The sequence below is a fragment of the Saimiri boliviensis genome, chromosome 4 (assembly GCF_048565385.1).
Source record: "Saimiri boliviensis isolate mSaiBol1 chromosome 4, mSaiBol1.pri, whole genome shotgun sequence".
Lineage (NCBI taxonomy): Eukaryota > Metazoa > Chordata > Mammalia > Primates > Cebidae > Saimiri > Saimiri boliviensis.
In genome coordinates, this window is record NC_133452.1 from 25,101,665 (window position 1) to 25,126,229 (window position 24,565).

Below are 24,565 nucleotides of genomic sequence, written 5' to 3' on the forward strand. Positions count from 1 at the left end.
CTAAGTCTCCAATAAATTTCTATAATCATTATTATCACTACAACACGGTTGGTATATGAAAGGTTTTACATACATCTGTATTTTTCTTCCAAGAGACCTTTGGAGAGAGACGTCAATCCGATCTTCAGACTCTGCACTCTAATCTTTCCAGTTCGAGCCCTAAAATTATAAGAATCTTAATGTGTTAGATGCATTTAAAACTGTATACAGCATGTTAATTGTTTCTAAATAACTATTTTCTTGAGGGTAAAGCATTAAAAATAATTGTATCTTAAAGATGCAACATTTCTATTAACTTTTAACAATTAATATTAAACCTATACTGTAATTTCAAGACATACAGTAACATTGTGATTGACCAAGTCTAGAAGACTACACAGCCTGAAGTCACTTTGCACATGACACATGAACTAAGAAGGACAAATTAAAGCAAAATGAAAATGATTATTATAAAGCTGAAAAGATTTCACCTTTAAAAATACCATGAATTAAACCTATCTGTTAATAATTATAGATGCAATATTCAAAATAGTTAGATGTACACACAGTATACATGTGAGTTCATACAGCAAGAAAAGTCTAGTGATATAGCTAAAAACAAAAAAACAGACTAGAAAGTTGACTATATACTAAGGGCTTATAACTTGCTCAATAAGCATAATTAAGGATTAAGTATAAATATTGGTATTTAAGTATTCAGCAAGTTATAAGTCCTTAGTATATAGTTAATTTTCTGTCAATGCAGTTTTTGTAAATTATTATTACAATTTTAAACATCAGTGATCTTAGACAGATGTGAAATCTCTATTTGGGGAAGTATCAAATTATAATTAAAACCAGAATATATTAATTAATCAATACTGGAACACAGTTTTACACAATGCTAATGACAGGTCATTTCTATTTCACTTATAAGTTGACTAGGTGAGAAATTTTATTTTATCTTTAAAAGCATAGAGTTTTCTTAATTTCATTGCTTATCAAAGAATTTTGAGTAATCTACCAAATGCTAGTCACACTTGTTCCAGTCCTAGAGACTGGAATATAATTAATAAAATTAATAAGATAGGATCCTTGCTATGGAATAACATACAGTCCAGAAAAAAAAGCCTTTATTGCTATCTTTATTACTGCAGATTTAGAACCCATTTTTAGTTTAGGCTTTTATTGTCAATTTTCTTATATGTTTTTAATACACAAGTGTAGCACACTTAAAACCTAAAATCAAATGTTTATATAAATATATAAATGTAAAAAAGTTAACAATTTGTGCTCTTTTAAAAACATAAATATTTATATCATGCAACTTTAATTTTATGCAGTCTTCTTGCCAAACTATATTTAATTCTTGATTTTATTGCTATTTTTACTAATACTAATTGATATTATTCTATTCTCAAATTATATGTATTCAAGGAAGTTTCTGTATACATATTTAGAAATATAAAGTATGAAATAAATTAAAAAAAGACAAACATGCTTAGGGATTGGTGCAATGTATTCTCAAAGTACTCTCTCAATAGGCTAGAGTTTATAATTTATATTAAATCATATCTAACAAACTTACTGAACCCTTAGTATGAATGTATATGACATTCAGAATTAACCTATGAAATAATTAATACTTAATACTAAAAGAAACATAACCCTTCTAAGTAGAATTTCTAAATTAATATACTTATTCCAGTTTCTCACAATTACAGAAACACTAGTTTCAAATTAACCCTACAGTGAGCCATTCTAGAAATTATGTTTCTACTTTATATTTTTTAGGAGTCACATGAAACAGACAATATTTGCTTCCTTTCAAAAACAGGAAATTATTACTCTCTAGATACAGTCAAACAACATTCTTGCAGAGGGTAACAGAAGGCTTTGTGAATGGGTTGAGACAAGTACACGAATGTGGCTAAGGATAAAGTGATCCCTACAGGGAAAAATGGTCAAAATAATATGCATTAAAGCCTGACCCCCAACTCTACTGTCACAACACAAGAAAAGAACATCATCAGGAAGACAATTGATGCTGTCAATCATCCACTCATCACATCATCAATAGTTATTAAGGCTTACTGGGGTCCTGGCATTGCTCTGTGTACTGCTGGAACCAAGAGAAAATTAGAAGACATGATTCCTACCCCTGATGAACTCACACACCAGCTGAAGAAGGTAAGATAAGGACACAACTAGAAAACATATGAAACAATCCTTTATGTATAGAAATAAAAAAATCAAGTACAAGATCACTGTGGTTGCCTAGTCATCAGTGATTAGTGATTTAGTCTAGGTAGTCATTAGTCTGGCAACATGTGACAGAGAAGATAAATCTAAAATCAGACATAGAAGGCATGTCATGGCATGACTGTCCCAAGTAGGAGAAAGTAGAGTACCACAGAGAAAGCCTGAGCAAGGACACAGAGGCAGGGGTGTGAGCATCAGAGATAAGGTGCACTCAGGTGGGACAAGGACTTGCATCAAGGATAACTGGTTCACCAAACTGTTTTCATAGGCAACTCTTGAAATTAGATTAACTGTAAAGGTATTTACTTTCTAAAATTATATCATCTTTGGAATAGTGGAAAAATTGACACTGTAGCAAATGAGGTTAGCATTTTTGGTAGGAAAAAAATATACTTAAACCAAGTACTCCACACTATTGCTTTAAAGCATGATTTAAATGCTTTTGATTTCCATTAAATCCAGAAGGAAGATTGTGAAATTAAGACTTTTTAACCTGGGAAGATGACTGAGTGAGGCTGCAAATTCATAAATACAATCAATTTTAACTTTATGAAGTACATTTTACATATATTAGTTCATTACCCCTTCATAATCACCTTTTGTGTGGTAAGCAGAGTGGATATTTTTATCTGAATTTTTCAGATGAGAAATTAAGATGCCAACATTAAGTAGCTGCTAACTCACACAGCAACTGGAACCAAAAATCTGAATTCTTGTCATCCATGACAGATGAAAATAAATTATGTTTACAAAGTTCAGAATACCAGGAGGAGTTGGGTACATGTTAAAGTTGGAAAAAAAAACAGTTTACTTATAATAAAGTACTATTTTTCATAGATATGGCAATATTGTAAGAATAATCAAGTAATTATGAAAAGACTCTGAATATTAGTTATTTAATTATGACTAATATGCAATAGGTAGATAAATTCTCCCATCTCACTGGGTGAGGTTTTCAATTAGTAAAGAGAAGAGGGCAGAATTAAAGATCCTCAAATCCTTCTACTTTGAGAATTCTGTGATCTATTGTGTGTGCATCATGCATCATCAAGAGCTGGCTGAAGCTGAAAACACCAGTTCTGGCTGTATCACACAACAGGAAGGAAGGTAGTCAGGGATTTATGATAAGTGAGTGAATGTCATGGTAGCTGAATGACTAGAAGTGTTAGAACAAGGTACCACTCCACAGATTCACAGATGTATGAGCCTGTCATGTCCTAACTGGAGGGCAGATAGTAACTTCTACCTGATTCACAAAGAAAACTATTGCTTAAAAAGAGTTAATAACTATCACTTAGATAAATAAATTAATCGTGATTATTAGAGAAACCTGGTCAACCAGCTCTGGCTGTCTGACATGATTGTCATAAGAGTAACTGTTTTTTTTCCGTAGGTTAATCCCCAATACTCCTCTCCAAGGTAGAAAGCTACCCTGAATGGAGACCATTCTGATCCAGCATGGTCTTTGCTATCTTTCTTTTGCATAGAAGGGAGATCAGTCTTGAACGGCTTTTTTCCTTTAAAATGAAAAATGAGAAATTTTGAGATACTGTCTTTCTAAATGAGACACAGTGGCTGAGTGTAGCATTTCCCACACATTCCCATTTGATGGTGGGAAGTGGAACTATGCCAACCTTTAACTCCCTGGAATATGAATCACACCATTTCACACTCTGCATCCTCCCAACCAAGTGGCACTGTTCTCTTTGGGCTGTCTGGTGAAAACAGCATATGTGTGCATTACACACTGAACTGTGGCCCCTAAAATGTATATGCTAAGGTCCTAACTCCCAGTACCTCCCAATGTGACTGTATTTGGAGACAGAGGCTTTAAAGATGTAACTAATGAAAATGAGGTCATTAGAACGAGTCTTAATCCAATAGGACTGGTGTCCTTAGAGGAAGAGGAGATGAGCATGCAGTAGAGAAGGAAAAATCATGTGAAGACACAGGGAGAAGAGGACCATCTGCAGACCACATAGGGTGGCTTCAGTAAAGACTCAACGTGGTCGGCACTGTGATCTCAGACTCTTAGTGTCTAAAACTGTCAGGAAATAAACTTCTCTTGTTGAATCCATCCAGTCTATCATTCTTTGTTATGGCAGCCCCAGAACACCAAAACAGTGTGTCAGAGCCACGGACAATAGAAGGCAACTGAACCTCTTCTCCAGTTCTTCCTTAAAATGTGGTTCAAGACATATTCCTCTACCATACTCCATAGGATTGAATGGACTTCCTAAGTATTCTATAAATTTAGCAATTTTCCTGAGATGTAAAATTAAGTTATAGGCTGCGTAGTTAAAACACCTTTGACCAACTATTTTGGTGAATTTACTATGAAAAAGTATCTTTTGAGGATTATAATTATTGAAGAGTAACTTAATGGTGGATTAAGGCTAATGGTAATCTTTACCCTAGGAGAACTTAAAATTTGCATTAAAATGAAATGTATTTTAAAATATCAGACAGGGATATTGTAAATCCCATATTCATTATGGTAACTGAGACTCATGCTTCAGTGTGATTCTTAAGAGCCCTCAAGCACACAATGGCTATTTGATTATTTAGAAAGACTTTGTTATGGTATTTGTGAACATTGAATGATGAAATACTTCTCTAATTAAAAAACAGGGAGAGGAGGATAGGGAAAGTTTCATTAATTGATAAAAAATTACATATAGGTAGGGGTATAACTTCTAGCATTCTATGGCACTGTAGGGTGAATACAGTAAACAATAATTTATCTCATAGTTTCAAAGATGAATGAGAGGATTCTGAATGTTCTCAACATAAAGAAGTAATACATATTTGAGGTGATGGATATTTTAACTTCCCTGATTTGATCTTTACAAACTGCATGCATGTTTTGAAATATCACTGTGTACCTCATAAATATGTACAGTTATTACATGTAAACTAAAAGAAATAGAAAAAAATCCCAAATTTTTAGTTGATTAATTGCTAAAGCTATCATCATCATTATTTACTTCTTATACAGAATCAATCAGCTCCTAAATGTGTGTATTTATGATGATCTATCTTCTTTATCTCTAAATCAAAGAAGAAGTTGATAAATACAAATTTTCATGTAGCTAATGAACAGACAGTAACTTTTTCAGCATGAGAGGAAAACAACAGATCTAGTGTTCTTTTCTTTTTCTTTCTTTCTTTCTTTCTTTTTTTTTTTTTTTGAGACAAAGTCTTGCTCTATCATCCAGACTGGAGTGCAGCGGCATGACCTCAGGTCACTGCAACCTCTGCCTACTGTGTTCAAGCAATTCTCCTGCCTCAGTCTCCCAAGTAGCTGGGATTACAGATGGCTGCCACCCATCTGGATAATGTTTACATTTTTAGTAGAGACAGGGATTCACCATGTTGGTCAGGCGGGTCTCGAACTCCTGACCTCAGGTGATCCATCTGCCTCGACCTCCCAAAGTGCTGGGATTATAGGGGTGAGCCACTGCACCACACCAGTTCTTGTTTTCTTATTTCATATTTGCATACTTTAACCCTCTACCAGAACAATAAGTAATTCCTAATGTTTCTGAAGTGTTGGCCCACAGCAGGTCTTTCTGGAATTGACTATTTCACAAATGCACTGTCGTATTCAAAAGGGCCAAATCAATGGCAAATGAGTTATGCTAGGAGTTGAGAATGTTCTTTATGTAACAGTGAGTACCTAATTAAATGACAGATATTAAAGTGTCCTGTAGCATAAATTATTTAAAATACCATATATATACGGCTGGGCATGGTGGCTCATGCCTGTAATCTCAGCACTTTGGGAGGCCAAAGCCAGCAGATCACAAGGTCAGGAGTTCCAGACCAGCCTTACCAACATGGCGAAACCCTGTCTCTACTAAAAATACAAAAATTAGCTGGATGTGGTAGCAGTCATCTCTAATCCCAGCTACTCAAGAGGCTAAGGCAGGAGAATCGCTTGAGCCTGGGAGGTGGAGGTTTCAGTGAGCTGAGATTAGGCCACTGCACTCCAGCCTGGGCAACAGAGCGAGATTTTGTCTCAAAAAAAAAAAAAAAAAGGTGTAACCACTATGTAAATAAAGTAAATATTAAAAGACTATCTCATTCACAGCGATTCAAATCACTCTTCATTACAAAGATTGTAGAGTGGATTATTCTGAGCTAATAAATTATTGTAATTAATAACAATGAATATAAGATTTTTTATTTTGAAAAGAAGGAAATACTATGAGATATTATGAAACAAGAAGGAAGTAGGACTTAGCTATATTGTTTTCCTAGCTTCTTGGCAAAGAATACTATAAATGTAACAGTCTTTGTAAACTAAAGCCAAATTTTAAAACAAAAGATGTCCATTCCTTTTTGTTCTATTGTTTGTTAAGAGCTCAATGATTTGTAAAATCATTCATTTTCAACAATGAACATAAATGTTTCCGCTAGGAAAGTAAATTGAAAGCACTTATTAAGAAATTCACTTTAAAAAATTAGACATTTTCAATTAACATATTTCATTCAACGATTGTATTTTAATGGGAAAAAATACAAACTTACGTGTCATAAACATTGAGCAACCAGTTGAGACACATGTCCACACAGAGTGGAACGTTGACCAGATCCTTATGCATTTGCTCGAGTCCATCATAAGTTGTTGTCAGACAATTGATAACATCTGGAACACTGAGGAGCTGGTCATTTTGGTTCAGCTTGTGCTGTTTGAAAATTTCATTTGTTGTACTCAACTCTAAGAGATCCACTAACCAGGGGAGAAGAAGGAATGTGTACAGTCATTATATTACATAACAACATCGAAACAAAAGCATTTCTAGTCTCAAGTATTTAGTTTGATCCTTCAATTTAAGAATCTATCCTTTTTAGCTAATTTCAACTTTTAAAGAAAGAAAAGCACTGCCATTCTTACATTTTACCACACTTCCATACTTTTGAATCTGAACTCTGTCGCTTCTCAATCTTATCCCATGTTTTAGTCTTTGGAATATTAATTTTTCCTACTTTCTGTTTCTGGCTTTTTCTTTGCTAGGCTCTTTTTGCTTTTAAATGTAGCAAGGCATAAATCTCCAAACTTACTCCAAATGGCGGCACTTCTTAACTATTAGCTGTTCTCATCTTAACTCCTGCAAACAGCCTGAGCACTGCTCTCCTCTTCATTGTGTCACAGCCAAACTAATTGTTCTTAAACAGATTTTTATCATGCACATCATTACATACAAAGTTTACTGAAGACGCTGTTTTAAAAAACAGATTTTGTAGAAAAGTAACAGCTTTCTGTTGCCTACTGAATCAAGCCTGATCTATAAGATTGTCACAATCTGGCCCTAACCTGGTTTGCTTCCAACGATGCTCTGACACAGAGGTGACCTGTAGCTAAGAAGAAATACTAGAGCTCCCCAGGACAGACCCCACATCCATCAGTCTCCACAAATTTGTTCCCATCCTTTCTCTTCATGTGTACAGCATCTATGGTGGGCATGGCTGGGGCTGGAGGCAAGAGGGTGTGCCCAGGAGGGGAAGGCAGAGCCCCTGCTCTCAAAGACATACTGATGGCTTTACTAAAAGGAGGAATAAACATGCCCTTCGTGAAGAATATGCAGTTTCCACGAGAGCTGCTACTTCTTGGAGAGGAAGGACTACTGGAAAAGGCTCTCTGGAGAGCTGTGATTTGAAATGGGCCTTGAAAAACAGATAAAATACAAGAGATCCGTATGAAGTGAGGAAAGAATTCCAGGTAGAGAGAAATGCTTGAGCGAAGGCAAGAATTCAGTCAAGCCCAGAGGCTCTAAGGAATGGTGGACTGCAGGGTGGTGGGGGGTGTGGCTTACACGTGAGTGGTGTTTGCTTACAGTGAAACAGACAGGAGGAACGCATGGGCCAGGCACACACTGCCCAAGGGGAGGCCTGCAGAGGCCTGGAGGAGGAGCTGAGATGAAAATGACAAAATCTTTTTTTAATTTAACCTATTTTGAGTCATTCATTCACTAACTGAAAACAAAGAGACAAGGCAATTATCAAACTACACCTATCTATACATTTATTGAATGTGGAGATGACTCTTCCAAATCTAAACACATGGATAAGCAAAATTAGAGCCCACGTTAATTTATGGTCTGCTCATAGAAATCAGTTTTTATAAAATTCTTCCTCTGTTTCTGTATTTAACCTTTTAGCATTAAAAAAAATTAAACTGATAGAATTCTAATCCCATTTTTTCTTATTTTTTCATCTTTTAGGTTAAAAAAAGAAAAGGCAAAGAGAAAAAATAAGAGGCAAAGATAAAATAGTTGGTTATATACATATATGTTATATATTTAACTTTTTATCATTAAAAAATAAGAAGCAAAGAGAAAAAATAAGGTTATGTACATTTAAAACCTACTTATTTCTCTCTGCCTGATGCAAAGACTGTTCTCTAAAAAAAAAATGACATATTTTGACTAAAATGAACAAAAGCTTCCTTTGTATTTATCCATTTGTAGTCACTGAATAACTACTAATTTTGAATTTTTAAAGACATATGAAATGTGTCCATGCTACCTGTCTGAGTACCATAGAATTACTTATTTTTTCAAGTTATCTACAACATAAAAGAATTGCTTTAAAACTCATACAGATTAAAATGATTTCAAAAACAACTCAACAGGGAAGACTTTTTTTTAAAAAAAGAAAAAGACACACATAAGCATACAACTCTGGATAACAGACAGATCCATTTCCTTCAGATGTCAAATGTATCATTGGTAAACTTAAGCTAATAACAAAAATAAGTCAAATAAGCTTCGTATGAGTTAGAGATGGTGTCAGAAAAAAACTAAGAACCATCTGGAATTTTCATTGTCATTCTTACCTCATTCTTTTACACTGTACAGTTGACCGGTGAACAGTGCAAGTTTGAAATATGAGGGTCCACTTATACATGGATCTTTTTCAATTAAAGTTAAACAGCGAGTGTGTCTGCCTCTCCTGCCTCCTCTGCCACCTCCTCTATGCTTTCTGCCTCTGGTACCCCTGAGACAGCAACACCAACCCGTCCTCTTCCTCCTCGGCCCACTCAATATGAAATCAATGAGGATGAAGGCCCTTATGATGATCACTTCCACTTAATAAATATTAAATACATTTTCTCTTCTTTGATTTTCTTAATATTTTCTTTTCTCTAGCTTACTCTGTTGTAAGAATAGAGTATATAATAATGGCGTATTAAATACGTGTTAACTGACTGTTAAGTTTTGGGTGTCGAGGATCAACTGTACAGTTTTCATTTGTAAACCACTAGAGGGTAGAAGCCAGGTGCCTGACAAAGGAAAGGGCTTAATAAAGTGCATTAGCTAGGGAACTACAGCTCCCCACAGACACCAAGAAACATATCCAAATATTGCCAAAGGCTCTACGTTTTCTGAATTCCAACATTGATTATGCCAGTAACACAGCACTGCTATGGGATCTCCACATGGCATAAGGTGACAACAGTCCAAATTCCAAAACGCCTGTTTCCTGAATCAGGCTGTTCTTGCATTTCTCTCTGAAGTCTCCCTGGTTATACACTCTGTAGCGGTGACACTAATTTGCCATATCCCACAGACTATCATGTCTTCAATTTTTAGTGATTTACTCTGACACTTTGCCTTAGTGCTTAAGTCAAGCATAAATCATCTTGAAGTGTGTCACATTCAGATACCTTTAAAGAAGTGACTACATTTAACTCATAGGAATTATGATGAAGATTTTCTCATTTCAAAGGGAGACAAATGACAGCTCAGTCATGTGGTAAATGAAACAAACAGCAGAATCATTTTCTATCCAACCTTCTGACTTTTCTTTAATCCCACATACAAGGCACAGGGGATGGAATAGAAGTACATCATCATTTCTGTTCTGCAGAAAATGAACACTGTTTAGCACCCAGTCTTGGGCTTCTGTGATGCTTCTCCAGGTCTTACACTATGTGACTATTTTTTTTTTATTTTTTATTTTTATTTTTTAGCATCTCTCCTATCTCCTCTTCCCCAAGCACCTCAGAAATATAGGCAGAGCTTAAGGTTTCATATCTGGCCTTTTGCTCTGTGAGCCGAGGCCCTCACTCATTCGCCTTACTTCTGTTACTGCTTCTCTCTGATGTCTCCAGATTCTCTTTTCTCCTGCTGATCTCCTGCCTCAACACTTGACCCATGTCTCATTGCTCTGTTCACTACAAAAGCTACATTATTCTCTTTCAGGAAGCTCTGCCCATAAAGGCCTGGCCTTCTTGTCATGCTGAAATTCAGTCTTCAAACCTTAAAATATCCTAATATCCTCCCTTCCACCACCCTCTACAATTTACCAACTACTCAATTCCCCTAGTCATCAGTTCTTCCCCAGGCAGCCTTAAAAATCTACATGCTTAGATATCTCCCCTGCTACAACTCCCAGCGAGCTCAGCCTTAATCATCCTTCACCTGAACTATTTACCCATTCTCTGTTCTCCTTTGTCCTTCGGTCTTTCTTAAACATTCCCCAAAGCATACACCCATCTCTGGCCCTGTCTCTAAACTCCCACAATACAGAAAATGGCTCATGGCTCCCCATTATATAAAGAAAAATAGCCAAACATGAAATACAACACAACAAGAGCCTGAGGAACAAAATTGAGAGGAATTTCAGGAAAGAAATGACCTTCACATTGACCTAAAGTAACTTTAAGGAAATTTCTGGATATTGGACAAAGAACTAAGCTATTCCATTCAGATTCTGACTTGATGTTCCCTGAACACCATCCATACCCTAATTCTCACACAGGTAACTCCTTCTCTTCTTATCCCGAATTAACTGCCTTATGCCTAAAGCCCCAGGTGCCTTTTATAGCCTGGCTCATAAGCCCACTCATCAAGGAAACCTGCCTTCTTCTTCGTAATAAAAGGACTCTCTCCCTCCTAGGAACATACTTCCGTTCTGCTTCTCTGCTATTAGCTATCACATAAAGTTTCAAAATAAAACTACAAAGGAATACAGAAAATACATATGTGTGGTCTAAAGAGAAATAATAGAACAAATACCCATTAGTCCATCACACAGCTAAACAAAAAATAGAACGTTACCAATATCTTGGAAGCCCCTTGGAAATCCTTCCTAATTACATCCTCTCACCATTGCAGGGGTAACCATATACCTTTATATTTCACTTTGTTTTAAAAAGTGTATATGCATCCCTAAATAATACAGCAGTTACTTTTGCACGGTTTTGAACTACATATAAATGGAGCAAAGCGTTACAATGTTTTCCTGCCATTTAATTTTTTCATTTAACTTTATAGTTCTAAGATTAAATCATGCTGATGCTGATTGATCAGTGATGTTAATTGATTTTTTTTGTTGCTGTAATATATTTATAAATATGCCAACATTGAATAAGTTTTACTATTAAAAAGTGCTGCCATAAATCTCCTAGGACATGTATGTCTTCTGGTATACTGCTACATTACCTTCAAACTCAAATTATTCACTCAGTATGTCCTAAAGCAACCCCTGTTCTGTGCCAGAAATTGTATGAGGTCCTAAGTAGAGAACACAGACTCATCCCTCCCATGAAAGCTTAGTTCATTTAGATAGGCAAACAATAAGTAAATAAAGAGAATATTAAAAATTATGACTGACACTTTGCCTTAGCGCCTAAAACAAGCACCAGAAATGCAATGTAAGGAAAAGAACGGTTTTATGAGGCGCAACAGAAAGCCTCATTAAAAGAGAGGTGATCAAAAACATTGAGACCAGCAGAAATGAAATGTCGCAGCCAAGGGAAGAACAGAGACATTAAGTTGGTGCAAAAGTAATCACAGTTTTTGCCATAACTCTTAACGAAATATCCTAAACTTACTTTTATTGGCAAAAACGGCGATTACTTTTGCACCAACCTATAAAAAGAGCTAGGACAAGTGCTTTTTAGGCAGGAGGAACAGAATACAGAGTTTATTAGTTATGTCCTTAACTAGGTAATGAAATGGTGACACCCAGTGGAGCAGAGGGAATGAGGTGGACAGAGAGGTGAGCCAGGCAAAGGCCATTCCATTCTGAGGGCAACAGGAATCTTTTGTAAGCAGGGCATTGGGTTCACGTGCAACGTTCTCTCTCCAAATATGAGTTCCTTGAGTGTGAGAACCAAGTCTCTTTATGCTGTTTTATCTCTTGCACAAATCTTGGAGCCAAACAAATGAATGAACAATGTCACTGCCCTCTGCCTTATGCTGGGTGGGGATTTGCACAAAATGAGAGACGGCTGTGACCTAAAGTAGTTCACAGTGGCGACGGGGCAATACACCTCACGTATGCCAGCACACAAAGGCAAGCATGTGTCAGTAAGCGAGAGAACCTGCTATTCCAGGCAATTATAAACTACTGGGAAAAAAGTGGAGACAGGTGGGATTAGCTTGTAAATGTTTCCAAAAGAGGTAAATCTTTAACAGTATTTGGGAGGAATAAAGGGTTACAGGTCATTGCAGAGGAAGGGTCAGGGTTTTTCTAGTAAACGGAACAAAAGGAAGAGGAAGAAGCAGATTAATAATAAACTAATGAGCTCCAGGAGTGGCACACAGACCCGGGCTGGTGGGCAGCGGGAGAAGGCAGTGGGAAAAGTGAAGGCCAGTTGGCTCTGAAAAAAGTACCTCATCCACTTGAAATGCAATATAATCTAGCCCATTTTCTAAGTGTCATTTAGTTGTTTAATCGTCATTAGCAATCTCGTTTAGTTTCGAAATTGGAGGATTTCGGAATTGGAGGAAACTGCTGTTCCTCTCAGGTTTGAGGGAAGGAGCTGAGGAGGGAATTTTTTTCTTTAAGAGTCCAAAGAACCAACAGAAGAAAACACCGTAGCCAGGGGCAGTGGCTTACGCCTGTAATCCCAACACTTTGGGAGGCCAAGGCATGTAGACTACAAGGTCAAGAGATTGAGACCATCCTGGCCAACATGGTGAAAGCCTGTCTCTACTAAAAATACACACACACACACACAAACACACAAACATTAGCTGGACATAGTGGTGTGTGCCTGTAGTCCCAGCTACTTGGGAGTTTGAGGCAGGAGAATCGCTTGAACCAGAACGTCAGAGATTGCAGTGAGCCGAGATTGCGCCACTGCACTCTACCCTGGTGACAGAGCAAGACACTGTCTCAAAAAAAGAAAAAAAAGAAGAAAACACCAAGTGTGTTAATATGTTTATCCACCTAGAAGTGTTGCTGAAAACTGGGACCGTGTTCATAATGACACAAAGCAGTACTCTGTCAATGGAAATTTTGTGGCTGAGTCATTTGTCCTGATTTTACAGCTCATCAGGGTTGAGAAGAATTTCCAGACCCGTCAGCTGGATCTTGGATGTGCAGCTGAGCCTCTTTCAAAACTGCTGTCACCTTGGACTCCTGTACAGACCAAACATCCCTTTTGTGTGTTCATAATTTACTTCCTATTCTGTTTTCACTCAACATATGGATTACTAGCCAGAGCATGGTGGCTTTCTCCTCTTTGTCCTGGTAATTCCGCAACACTTGCTGCAAATACTACAACCTGCTCTTCATCTCTGAGGCTCTGTGAATTATGCAAGAGTCAAGGTCATCTCATTCTTCCTTGCCTTGCGTTCTCGGGAGGGGTCGTTCAGCCCTGTAGACTTCCCTTCCACAAATGGCTTAAGCTTTTCTTATTTTCAAGCTTTGCATTGCTGTTTTCTCTGAATGACTTTATACCTGTCTCTCCTCTACTCTTCATGTAGCCAGCATGAAATTTATTGCTAATTTCTATTGACATTCAAGGAGCAGATTTTTCAACTCTAACATATCATTTTTCAAAGGATAATTTTCAAAGTTTAACTGAACTGCCTAGACATGTATTAACAGTTAACAAAAGGTAGCAAACAAGCCTTTTCAATTTACCCTATCTTAAAAGAATAGGTAAATATCACTTTCCATAATAATCATCTGACAAGTCCTAAATGTTCTTTGGGTAGACTCAATCATTAAAACTACAACCACAAATAGAATGCAGATAGCATAAACCTATATGCTAAGTATTCACATTTCTACTTAATTTTAGGTTATTTTTGAGGAAAATATCCTTTTGATGAAAGGACTGTCATAGAATACCACTCTGAACACATCCTCCACAGGAAAAACGCAATAATACCAACTGTCTCAAGATACATTTAAAAGAAAATAGAGCCTTGTGTCTAACTTGTTAAGGTGCCAGTTCAAATTTAGATCAGGAATGTGATTTTTTCAGCATTTCTTTACATACGGTTGTATTGAGACAAACTGGAGCTCTAACCTTCCAAATGGGCAAAAGGTACTGAAAACACATGACTTACTACCTTGATTCCTTGATTTAATTCTTTTAAATTGGGTGGCAGCACCATTTTTGGAAAAGCTTTTTACATTACTCTTATGTTTTGGTTAATTTTGTTCTCAAGCAAGAATGACATATGTTCAGTACTGCACACTGATGGGGCAGTGTAATAAAACATTTACAGAAACACAACCAACTCCTTGAATGAGGTACGCTGAAAACCAGATTCACTCTGCACACACACCATCCTCTCCATTTATCTTTCTCTTTAAAAAAAGGCGATTCAAATAATGGAGTGATTAACTTTGGTAGAATAACTCACAACACAGTGCTTTTTGCAGTCTTCGGATTTTGATGGCTGTACGGTAGGCAGAGAAACGTACATTATTCAGGTCAGCTGAAACAGACAAAGGAACAATTGGAAGATATGCTTATTATTGAAGATACACTTAATGCCAAGAATGTATCTGTTTACTTTGGATGACGAAAAAATATTATGTCTGCCTGAAACAAAAAGTCTTCTCCCAAATTTCCCAACATGTATTTAAGAAAAAATTAAATGATCCTTAGCATCATGTTGGGCTATATCTCAAAGCAGCACTACTCAGAAAAATCTAAGTAGGTATTTTCAAACAGATGCCAGGGCTCAGAACACAGTGGGTTGAGTACTTTGAAATGAAGGATACTGGACAGTCTCAGAAGTAAGGTCTCTCTGACCGTCTCTGAGTCTCTTGCCTCCTGCCCCTCTTTCTCCTTCCAAAGTAATAAACAGAAACCAGAATTCCTCTTCCCCAAGGTGGGTCATAAAAGCTAGACCTTCTCTTCCCCAAAGCAAGACATAAAATCTAGAAAGTTCACTTTGTGACCTTCTTCCTTCTCTCCTGTGACAGGTATCCTGTCCCTGGAGGAACAGAATGCCGCAGGGAAAGGCCAGGAAGAATCTGAACAGATTGGCCTTGCTGGAATTCCCTTCTCAGTCTACTGTTAAATCCTACCTTTCCATCCGATCACAATTCTGTGTAGTTCCTCACTCAACCTAAGCATCAAAACAGGTACTTTTCCCTGTTATCCTTAAGTCTTTGGAAGGTTCTCAATCAGGTAAAACTCTGATTAAATCAATTTCTTGTGCTTTTCTGGTTAACCTGTCTTTTGTTACAGGAGTGTCATGATGTCCCTTATGATGGGTGAGAAAAGGTACTACCCCTTTCAGTTTTTTGGTAGGAAAAATAGGAAGGTGACAAAGAGAAAGCACAGCTATCGTATGGCTTATTAAATGCAATGCACAGTAGGCTGAGGGCCCTTCCTTTTTTTTTCTGGTAACGGAAACTTTCCTCCAGGGGCATCTCCCACAAGGACAATTCATTTTCTTCCAACCACGCTGCCATCATGTTATTGACGAAGCTCATCTTATTTCTATGTTCATCCCATCCTGATTGATTTGCTTGTTCTGCCCTTTTGCAGATCTGGTTAAAATGATCCTGTAATCAATACTCAACTCTTTGGAAACAATAGATAATGCAATTTATTTCTTTGTCCCCTAAAGACAGAGTATCGGAGATTAGTAGAGTTAAAAGAAAACTCAGATATTATCAAAATTTGCTAAGCAAACCAGTGGTATATCTTCTGTGTGTCTAACCTTTGCAGGTCCCTTCACGCACCAAAATATAAACTCACACAGAAGCCCAAAAGTTAAAGTGATTAAAAAGGGGGTATCCCTCCTGCTAAAATGAGAGAGGGAGGCTTAGGGTGCTGCTCTCCCCTCCAGTATCCCCTTAGCTACCCAAAGAGAAAACAAAAAAACCACTGGACCAACCAGAGGAAGTAGGTTAAACAATAAGTTGAAAGTTACTTTGTACTAGAAATTAAAACAAAATCAGAATTCTCATCTGTGTTTTCTTGCATTTTTATATAAAAATGAATTTAGCTTTTAACAATTTAGAAAAATTCAAACTAGGTCACCGAATTTGTTAACATGTACTAAATAAAAAGTGAGCCAAAAGCAAATTTAAGGCAGTGGATTAAAGTTGGCTATATTGTAATTGTATGTCTATATATATTTTTACATGCAACGCTGAAGGTTAAGATGACTCGGTATGAAGGAGGTAAAACGTATGATTACATTCCTCCCTGCAAATCAACTCTTTTTTGTCTCACATGATTTCAAACCACATAATTCTCCTAAGAAAGGCAACACCTGTTCACTGCACTGCCCTTGGAAGTTTAGCTCCTTTTAAATGTCAATGTCATGATTCTTTCAACATTAACATGCCACGTAAGAAAAGCTGGTGATTAGCTTCTATTTAAGAATATACAGTTCTCAGTTGTTTAGGTTAATGTATTACTATTAATAACACTTACCAAGGGATTGAAAGAGTTCGGTCATTTTAGGATGGTCCCAACAGGTGGTCTGTGTTTGATGGCTGGAAAAAAAAAAGGTAAAATTTTAAAAATAAACAACAGATCATAAAACATCATATAGGACACAAAGAAAATACCCAAATAGAAATAATTTTTTTCAAATTTTTAAAAATACATGCAAAATTATCCTCATTATGAACCATTCAGAAACCCAATACCCAATTGTTACTTAATATTCGAAACATCGGCCCGGAGCAGTAGCTCTGCCTGTAATCCCTGCACTTTGGGAGGCTGAGGCAGGTGGATCACTTGAAGTCAGGGTTTGAGATGAGCCTGGCCAACATGGCAAAACCTGGTCTCTACTAAAATACAAAAATTAGCCAGGCATGGTGGCGGATGTCTGTAGTCCCAGCTACTCAGGAGGGTGAGGCATGAGAATCACTTGAACTTGGGAGGTGGAGGTTTCAGTGAGCCAAGATCATTCCACTGCACTCTAGCCTGGGTGACAAAGTGAGACTCTGTCTCAACCCACCACCACCCCCCAAAAAAAAAACAAAAAGAAAGAAAAGAAACATCATTAGCAAATTTTAGCCAGGTATTGTGCCTCTATAATTCCAAAACTTTGGGAGGCTGGGGTGGGAGCCCAGCAGGAGTTTGAGACCAGCCTGGGCAACATAGTGAGACCTCATCTCTACACAAAAGTTTTTTATGAAAAATTTTAAATGATAAATTTAATTTGAGCAACTACATTGTGAAAAGACAAATGAAATTTTTCCTTTGTCTATTTCAAACAGAACTGAAACTAAAAGTTAAAACCTAGATATAAAATGTGACTGTCATGAACCCTTGGGCCCTGGCTTGATATGGCCAGATCAATGTAGGCTCCAGAATAAACCCACGTCTGTTAAGTAGATAAAGATTATCATTCAGAACAAATCCTCCAACAGCAGAAGTAGTGCTGTGAGGGTCACTACATTTTAGAAGTCTCATCATATTTCCAAAGACTGGAGAAACAAGTCAACTCTGAATAACGTCATCCCACACTCCATGGAGCCTCCTTCCTCCTCTGCCTTGAGCAGGATCTTCCTCAGCACAAACCTACCCTTTCTTCTCTTCCTGTGTCTCTGGGTTCCTCACTCCTCTGGTAAGTGTCTCTTGCCACTCTCACTACATGTTCCTCTTCTCAGCTTCCTCCAGTTAACCAGTATTATTGTTTTCTAAATGTATTTAACTATTTTCCTCATGTTCTTCATTTTAAAAGCAAGTTTTACACTTTCTCTTTTTCTGTAAATTTCAAAACTATTTCATACATTAGATGGAAGTTTTGGGTAATAAACTGAGGTTAAAACATAAATGAAATGCTTCAATTAAGTTTCTTAGGTACATGTGAGGTAAACAGTTCATGATTTTGGTGGGTCAGTGGCCTAACATTTAAAAAGAGTTTCTGCACCTTATCTAGGTCAGGGTAGATTAGTAACATTTAATAGTGCTCCAAAGACTTCTTAGATGACACCTATTTCTTATAAAACTGTTTAGTAAGCTAAGTGAACCCGTGTAATACCTAAGAAAGTGATATCACAACATTCATAAAATCAAATTCAAGAGAAATTATTTTTTAGCCTATGTAATATATCAAAAACTGGGACATGTCACTGGGAAAAGAACATCAACACTGTTACATATGCACAGGTAACAAAAACTCCAAATAACATTTGGTTTTGAAAAATATTTAAAGTGTATATTTCAATTGAGTATGTATCCTGGAAATTCCAAGATCTTCAACAAAACAAAATAATATAGCTACAATGTGAAGATCTGTCTGAAGTTGGAAAGTTGTCTGTCTCCTCTACCCAGATTCTTGACTCCAATGCAGAGACAAATACTTCCACTTCATGGTCCACTAACAAAGCCATTCTGAATACCAACAAAACCATTTCACCCTTCTGGTTTGATGGTAGTGCTACTATCCAAATTGCTCCAAAGACCATGGAGCAAGTACTGAAGTTATTTGACCTAAATTCTTACTATTCATTGTTAGGCTCAGAGTTTTACAGAAATGCAGTCTCAGAAAGGATTTCCTCCCTATATCCAACAAGTATCCAAGGATTTGCTGAGTAGGTACTGCAATTCCAGTAATCCATCATGGGCCCCAGTCTGAGAGAGTCTACTAAGATTCATTGATCTCTGGTCTTCTCTTTCAGGAAATTTCAATACCCATGACAACAGTACCATCCAGAGACAGACATCCCATCATAAAGGAGCAAACCAAGGCTTAAGAACCAAATTAAAGCCATCGGTACTTTAAACAAAAAAATAAGTATGCTTTCCCTGAAATTGCAGGCATGGGGCTTCACCTCACACAACCCCTACGGAATCACAAGAGGAAAATGCCACTATTTCTCAGTCAGGCAGAGGTCTGAGAATTCACGGTGAACACCCGCTTGCTAATGGCTCTTTTTAGTGAAACCACTACTGAGAGCTGAGGGAGCACACACATTTGGCAAACAGATGGAGGCAGGGAATGGCATCTCCCTTTGTGCATTCAATACCAGTTGATTCATTAGGCAGAACTGCCAACACAGAAAATAAATACAGCCTCTGGTTACAAAAGTATAACTGCCACTTACCAAACAACAGGAAAAAAAAAAAAAAAAAAAAAAAAAAAACAGTAGATGCAGTTGGCTGCTGGTTTCTTTTTTAAGTCAGAGGAGAGTGTTAAAGGAAAATCCACAATGAACCCAAAGGCGTAAAGTATTTGAACAGCTGCAGATAGCTCAGCTCTTCTTGCCAAAACGCCTGAAGTTCTCCCAGAGTAGGCAACCAAAACAGAATAAAAGTAGCATTTTCCCCCAAAATAACAACAGCTTGGGTTCTAATTAATCTCAAATATGAACAGGGAGTGGGACTTCGTATTGTGCAGCTTGATAAGCTCTAAAATAAATTATGATTTTATTACAAAATTTCCTCTTTTGAAAAGGCAACCGCAATGGGAATCTATCCAAGAATAAAATAAGTAAATAACTAAAGGCCCAACAAAGTAGCAATTAACAATTAAGTACAAAATCACATGAAGCAAATGATAGTGAGAACATGTAACATGTAACTAGCCTGGCCAGCCATCCCGGTTTTGCCTGTGTAGGGAAAAATTGTGAAGACCTTTGCTGTGGCCAAAAATAATCAGTGGCTATCCTGTAAAGCTTAAATTATCTTTAAAAAAAAAAAAAATTTGAGATGAGGTCTCGCTCTGTAGCCCAGGCTAGAGTGCAGTGACGCGATCTCGGCTCACTGCAACCTCTGCCTCCTGGTCCTGGTTCAAGCAATTCTCCTGCCTCAGCCGCTGAAGTAGCTGGAATTATAGGTATGCACCACCATGCCCAGCTAATTTTTGCATTTTTAGTAAAGACAGGGTTTCACCATGTTGGCTAGGCTGGTCTTGAACACCTGATCTAGTGATCTGCCCACATCGGCCTCCTGAAATGCTGGGATTAGAGGCGTGAGCCACTGCTCCTGGCCAGCTTAAATTATCTTTGAGCTATTTTAAACTCTGCAAACTGCAGAAAACAGATAGTAATGCAAATGATTTCTGTTCATATAAATGCAAATTGTGCCTACTGGAATGCAATTGATTATTGTCCTGTGGATACTGACCAGCTTGTCAGCTTTGCATTTAGAGGTAAATTCATTTTAGCATCCCTAATCTGACTATAAATATATGACACTTTGTATTCTCTTTGGAACCTATTGTAACTTCTTACTGGTTCCTTATTATGAGTTAAACAAAACATGTTCTTTTTGCATTTGTATAAAAGTTAAGATTTTACCTATTTTGAAAATTATCCTTCATGCTTTATACTAGACTATATATAGGAATTATACATTCATGTCTTGGTATATTTATTAAAAGTGCCCCTTTACTCTGAACTGCCCCAGCTGGGATAACATATAATCCCTGCATTTTATGAACTTTATTAAAATATTAAGCCAATAAGGTTAAGAAGTGGTATATCCCTCCACCTGTTATTATTCATAACAATGTACACTGCTATGCTGCAGAAAGTAAAACACAAATAATATAAGATTGTAGCACCAGCAAACAAAACACAAAAATGTTGTGCCACAACAATGCCCAATATGTAAGACAATAAACCAACAGCTAAGGACATGTACTTTTGATAGACTGGTAAAATATTGATTTCTGGGCAAATGACTGCTCTGGGAAAGATACTTCTTAAACCCATTTGTCCTCATTAGAGTGGTCTCATATTTTTCCATGAAACCTTAAAGGATGATCATAAGGCATCTTGCTTGTCCAAAAACTGACACTTACCCAAATAGAATTAATTGCTACTAACTATCCAATTTTGTGCTTATAACTGAATTTTGTGAGGTTTGCTATATATTATTCCATTCCAATTATAATCATAAAGGCATATAACAGGACAAAACTAAAGATGAGTTAAGTAAAAATACAAAAGTGGGGACAAGAAATATGTATATTGCTCTGAGATAAGACAATCACAGAAAGAGAAATATTTTTTCTTTGCTGTGCAAAGTAAAATATAACATACTAGGTCAGGATATATGATATTAATGAGGGTAACAACCTGTTATGTGAGTGCTCAATTTCTACCAAGTAAACTTTTTTGGGTAAACTTTTTCTACGTGAAAACTCAATTTGCAGTACAGTTCTATGATTGGGGTGACAATATTGTCCCCATCTTACAGATGAAAAAATCTAGGGCAGAGGGTGCTTAGACAACTGGCCCAAGGTCCTGTAGTAAGTGAAAGAAACGGGATTTAAGCCAAGATAGTCTCATTTTAAGCCCAAACTCTTGAAATGGAAGTATATTTGCATAATTAAGGATTTAAAATATTTCTTGATGAATCTGTCCAAATCTGAGTCCATAGTCTATCATTAGAATCATCACAAATAACCTGGGAGGCCGAGGCGGGTGGATCACGAGGTCAAGAGATTGAGACCATCCTAGTCAACATGGTGAAACCCCGTCTCTACTAAGAATACAAAAAAATAGCTGGGCATGGTGGCGCGTGCCTGTAATCCCAGCTACTCAGGAGGCTGAGGCAGGAGAATTGCCTGAACCCAGGAGGCGGAGGTTGCGGTGCGCTGAGATCGCACCATTGCACTCCAGCCTGGGTAACAAGAGCGAAACTCCGTTTCAAAAAAAAAAAAAAAAAAAAAAAAACCAACCAACCAAACAAAAAAACAAATAACCTTATCCCCCTTGCTTCTCTCTCACCCCTTGCAAATCACAGCCCTGGATCAGCTCAATTACTTGCCTACTCTGGACCTGAGCAGCTGTGGATAAGAACAACTGGAGAAAATCACTCAACAGACAGACTGATTTTACTTTAAATATGTGATTTCAAACCTCAAATGTCCAACCCCTGGCAACTGCGCTACATGCCCTAATAAACTTGCTTTCCCAAACTCCTCACAGAAATTCACTACTGCTCTCTCTCTCTCCCCAAACTGGTTTCTTTCTCTGCCTTAGTATCATTTTACTTTATCTCATGCGTCATTGAAAACCTAAATACCACTAGATGAGGACTCCTTTATCTTTCCACCACCAAATCGGGAAATCCCCCTCCATCTGCCAGTTTGTCAACCTCTCTCCCCTTTGACAGAGAAATTGTCCCCTTCTTATCAAAGGCCAATTCTTCCCAATAATTTCTTAAAAATGTATTGTGCTGCACAGTTACCCCCCTCTCAAGAAGACTATCCTTTGTAGAATACAAATGTTTACAGACTTGCCATCCTTACACACACGTGTGCACGTGCACACACACACCCCACACATAAACCCTACATTGAATCTATATTTTCTGCTAGTTATCACCTTTTTTTCTCTTTTTCGCAGACAAAATTCACAAACGAGTAGTGTACCATATCACTTCCTCGTGTCCCGGTCACCACTCAACCCACTTCTATTTGGCTTCCAACTTATCTCCTGCACCTAGACTGGTCCTATAAACATTAGCAATGAACTCCATGGTGCCAAGTGGAGTGGCCACGCCTCAGGATGAGGAAAAATAAAAGAAGAGACGAGAAACATTGTAGCTAAGTTATACAGTGCGTTAGAGGTGGGAGGTGCTTTGAGAAAACCGTAAGTCTCCTGAAAAGGAAGCTAACACAGGCAAAACATAGGTTCTGCTAACATCTACTTTATGTATGCGTATAACAGTTACATATACATAGCAATCAAGCGCGAGCTCCCAACTAATCAATTTGGCATTCAGCTGTCTAAAGTATGAGGAGTGAAAACAAATGTTGGCAATCTGGTATGACATCATTTATTTGAGAAATACCTTCTTAAAGATCTAAGAGGTGGTATACTTGCTTTGGAATTTATAATATCTATAATCCTTGTTTCAGCCAAGACTAGAATATAGGAAGAATGTGGAGTACCCACATCAGTAACATTGATTCTCACTCTGTGCAAGTATGTGTGTGTGTGTGTGTGTGTATGTGTGTGTGTGTGTGTGTGTGTGTGTGTGTGTACGCCTGTGAAAAGCCCCTGGGAAGGATGGAGGTAGTGGGTGAGAAAGCTAGGTAAGAAGTAGTTTATATATTCCTCAGGTTATATTCAACTTCTTCACTCATAAATACTCTCGACTGTCCTCTAAGCTTTTAAAGTCAGGAAATCCAAAGATATACTTTTAGAAACAAAGAGTTAATTTAAGAAAAAAGTTAAGAAGTTTGGATGTCAGGATTTTAAGGGAAAAATACATTCTGTTCAAAATTCAAATAAAATCTATGATCCCCTTTCAAAACAGGTACTATAAAAGTTTGGAGTCTTCCTTAAAAAATGCCATTAGTATCTCATAATAATGAAGACAGGAGGTAGGAAGATTACATTGTAAGTAATAAATAATTCTGTAGGATTTGACTAAATAAATAAATAAAATGTATTTAGGGTGGGCACAGTGGCTCATGCCTGTAATCCCAGCATTTTGGGAGGCCTAGGCAGGAGTATTGCTTGAGGTCAGCAGTGTGAGACCAGCCTGGGCAACACAGCAAGACTCCATCTCAAAAAAAAAAAAAAAAAAAAATTAGCTCCCAGCTACTCAGGATGCTAAGGCAGGAGGATCACTTGAGCCCAGGAGTACAAGACTGTAATAAGCCACTGTTGCACCACTGCACCCCAGCCTGGGCAAGAGAGTGAGACCCTGTCTCTTAAAAACAACAACAACAACAACAACAACAACAACAAAAAACACGCACACACTTAAAATAATTTCACACTCAGGAGTAGATTTCAGGATACAAACATGTAAAGGACTATATAAAAATAGGCAACCATACCATACACCTCAAAATACAAAATTTCAATGTTGCAGGTATGACTAATAGAACATGTGTTACAAAACAATAAGATAAGGTTTATTTGTATTTGTTTTTGAATAAAGTCGTAGAATAAATGATCAAAACTGATGTGCCTAGGCGTGAGGGGGAGGGACAGGTGATAACTGTCTTGAGGGTACTAGAAGATCGTCTGGAAATATAAACATGCACATACTCAGTAAAGCCAGGGGTCACTAGCTTGATAATATTTCTACATGAGCCCAGAATTCACAGGGAACCCATCTCCTACTCAACCCTGACTGGGGAGATTCAGACCATCAATCAAATTCCTATAGGCCATCCATTGT

At 37.4% G+C, this 24,565-nt stretch overlaps 1 protein-coding gene across 15 annotated transcripts in view; it reads right to left on the bottom strand.

Annotated features, from left to right (window-relative positions):
• Positions 1 to 24,565, bottom strand: part of UTRN (utrophin) — a 589,012-nt gene that overhangs the window by 62,396 nt on the left and 502,051 nt on the right. For all 15 annotated transcript variants that reach the window (XM_074397323.1, XM_074397322.1, XM_074397326.1 and 12 more), the window contains 4 exons: positions 16,895 to 16,956; positions 14,859 to 14,933; positions 6,775 to 6,976; positions 74 to 159 (listed from right to left, as the gene is read on the bottom strand). In XM_074397323.1, the coding sequence (XP_074253424.1) occupies positions 74 to 159; positions 6,775 to 6,976; positions 14,859 to 14,933; positions 16,895 to 16,956 (425 nt within the window). The remainder of the gene's footprint in view (positions 1 to 73; positions 160 to 6,774; positions 6,977 to 14,858; positions 14,934 to 16,894; positions 16,957 to 24,565) is intronic.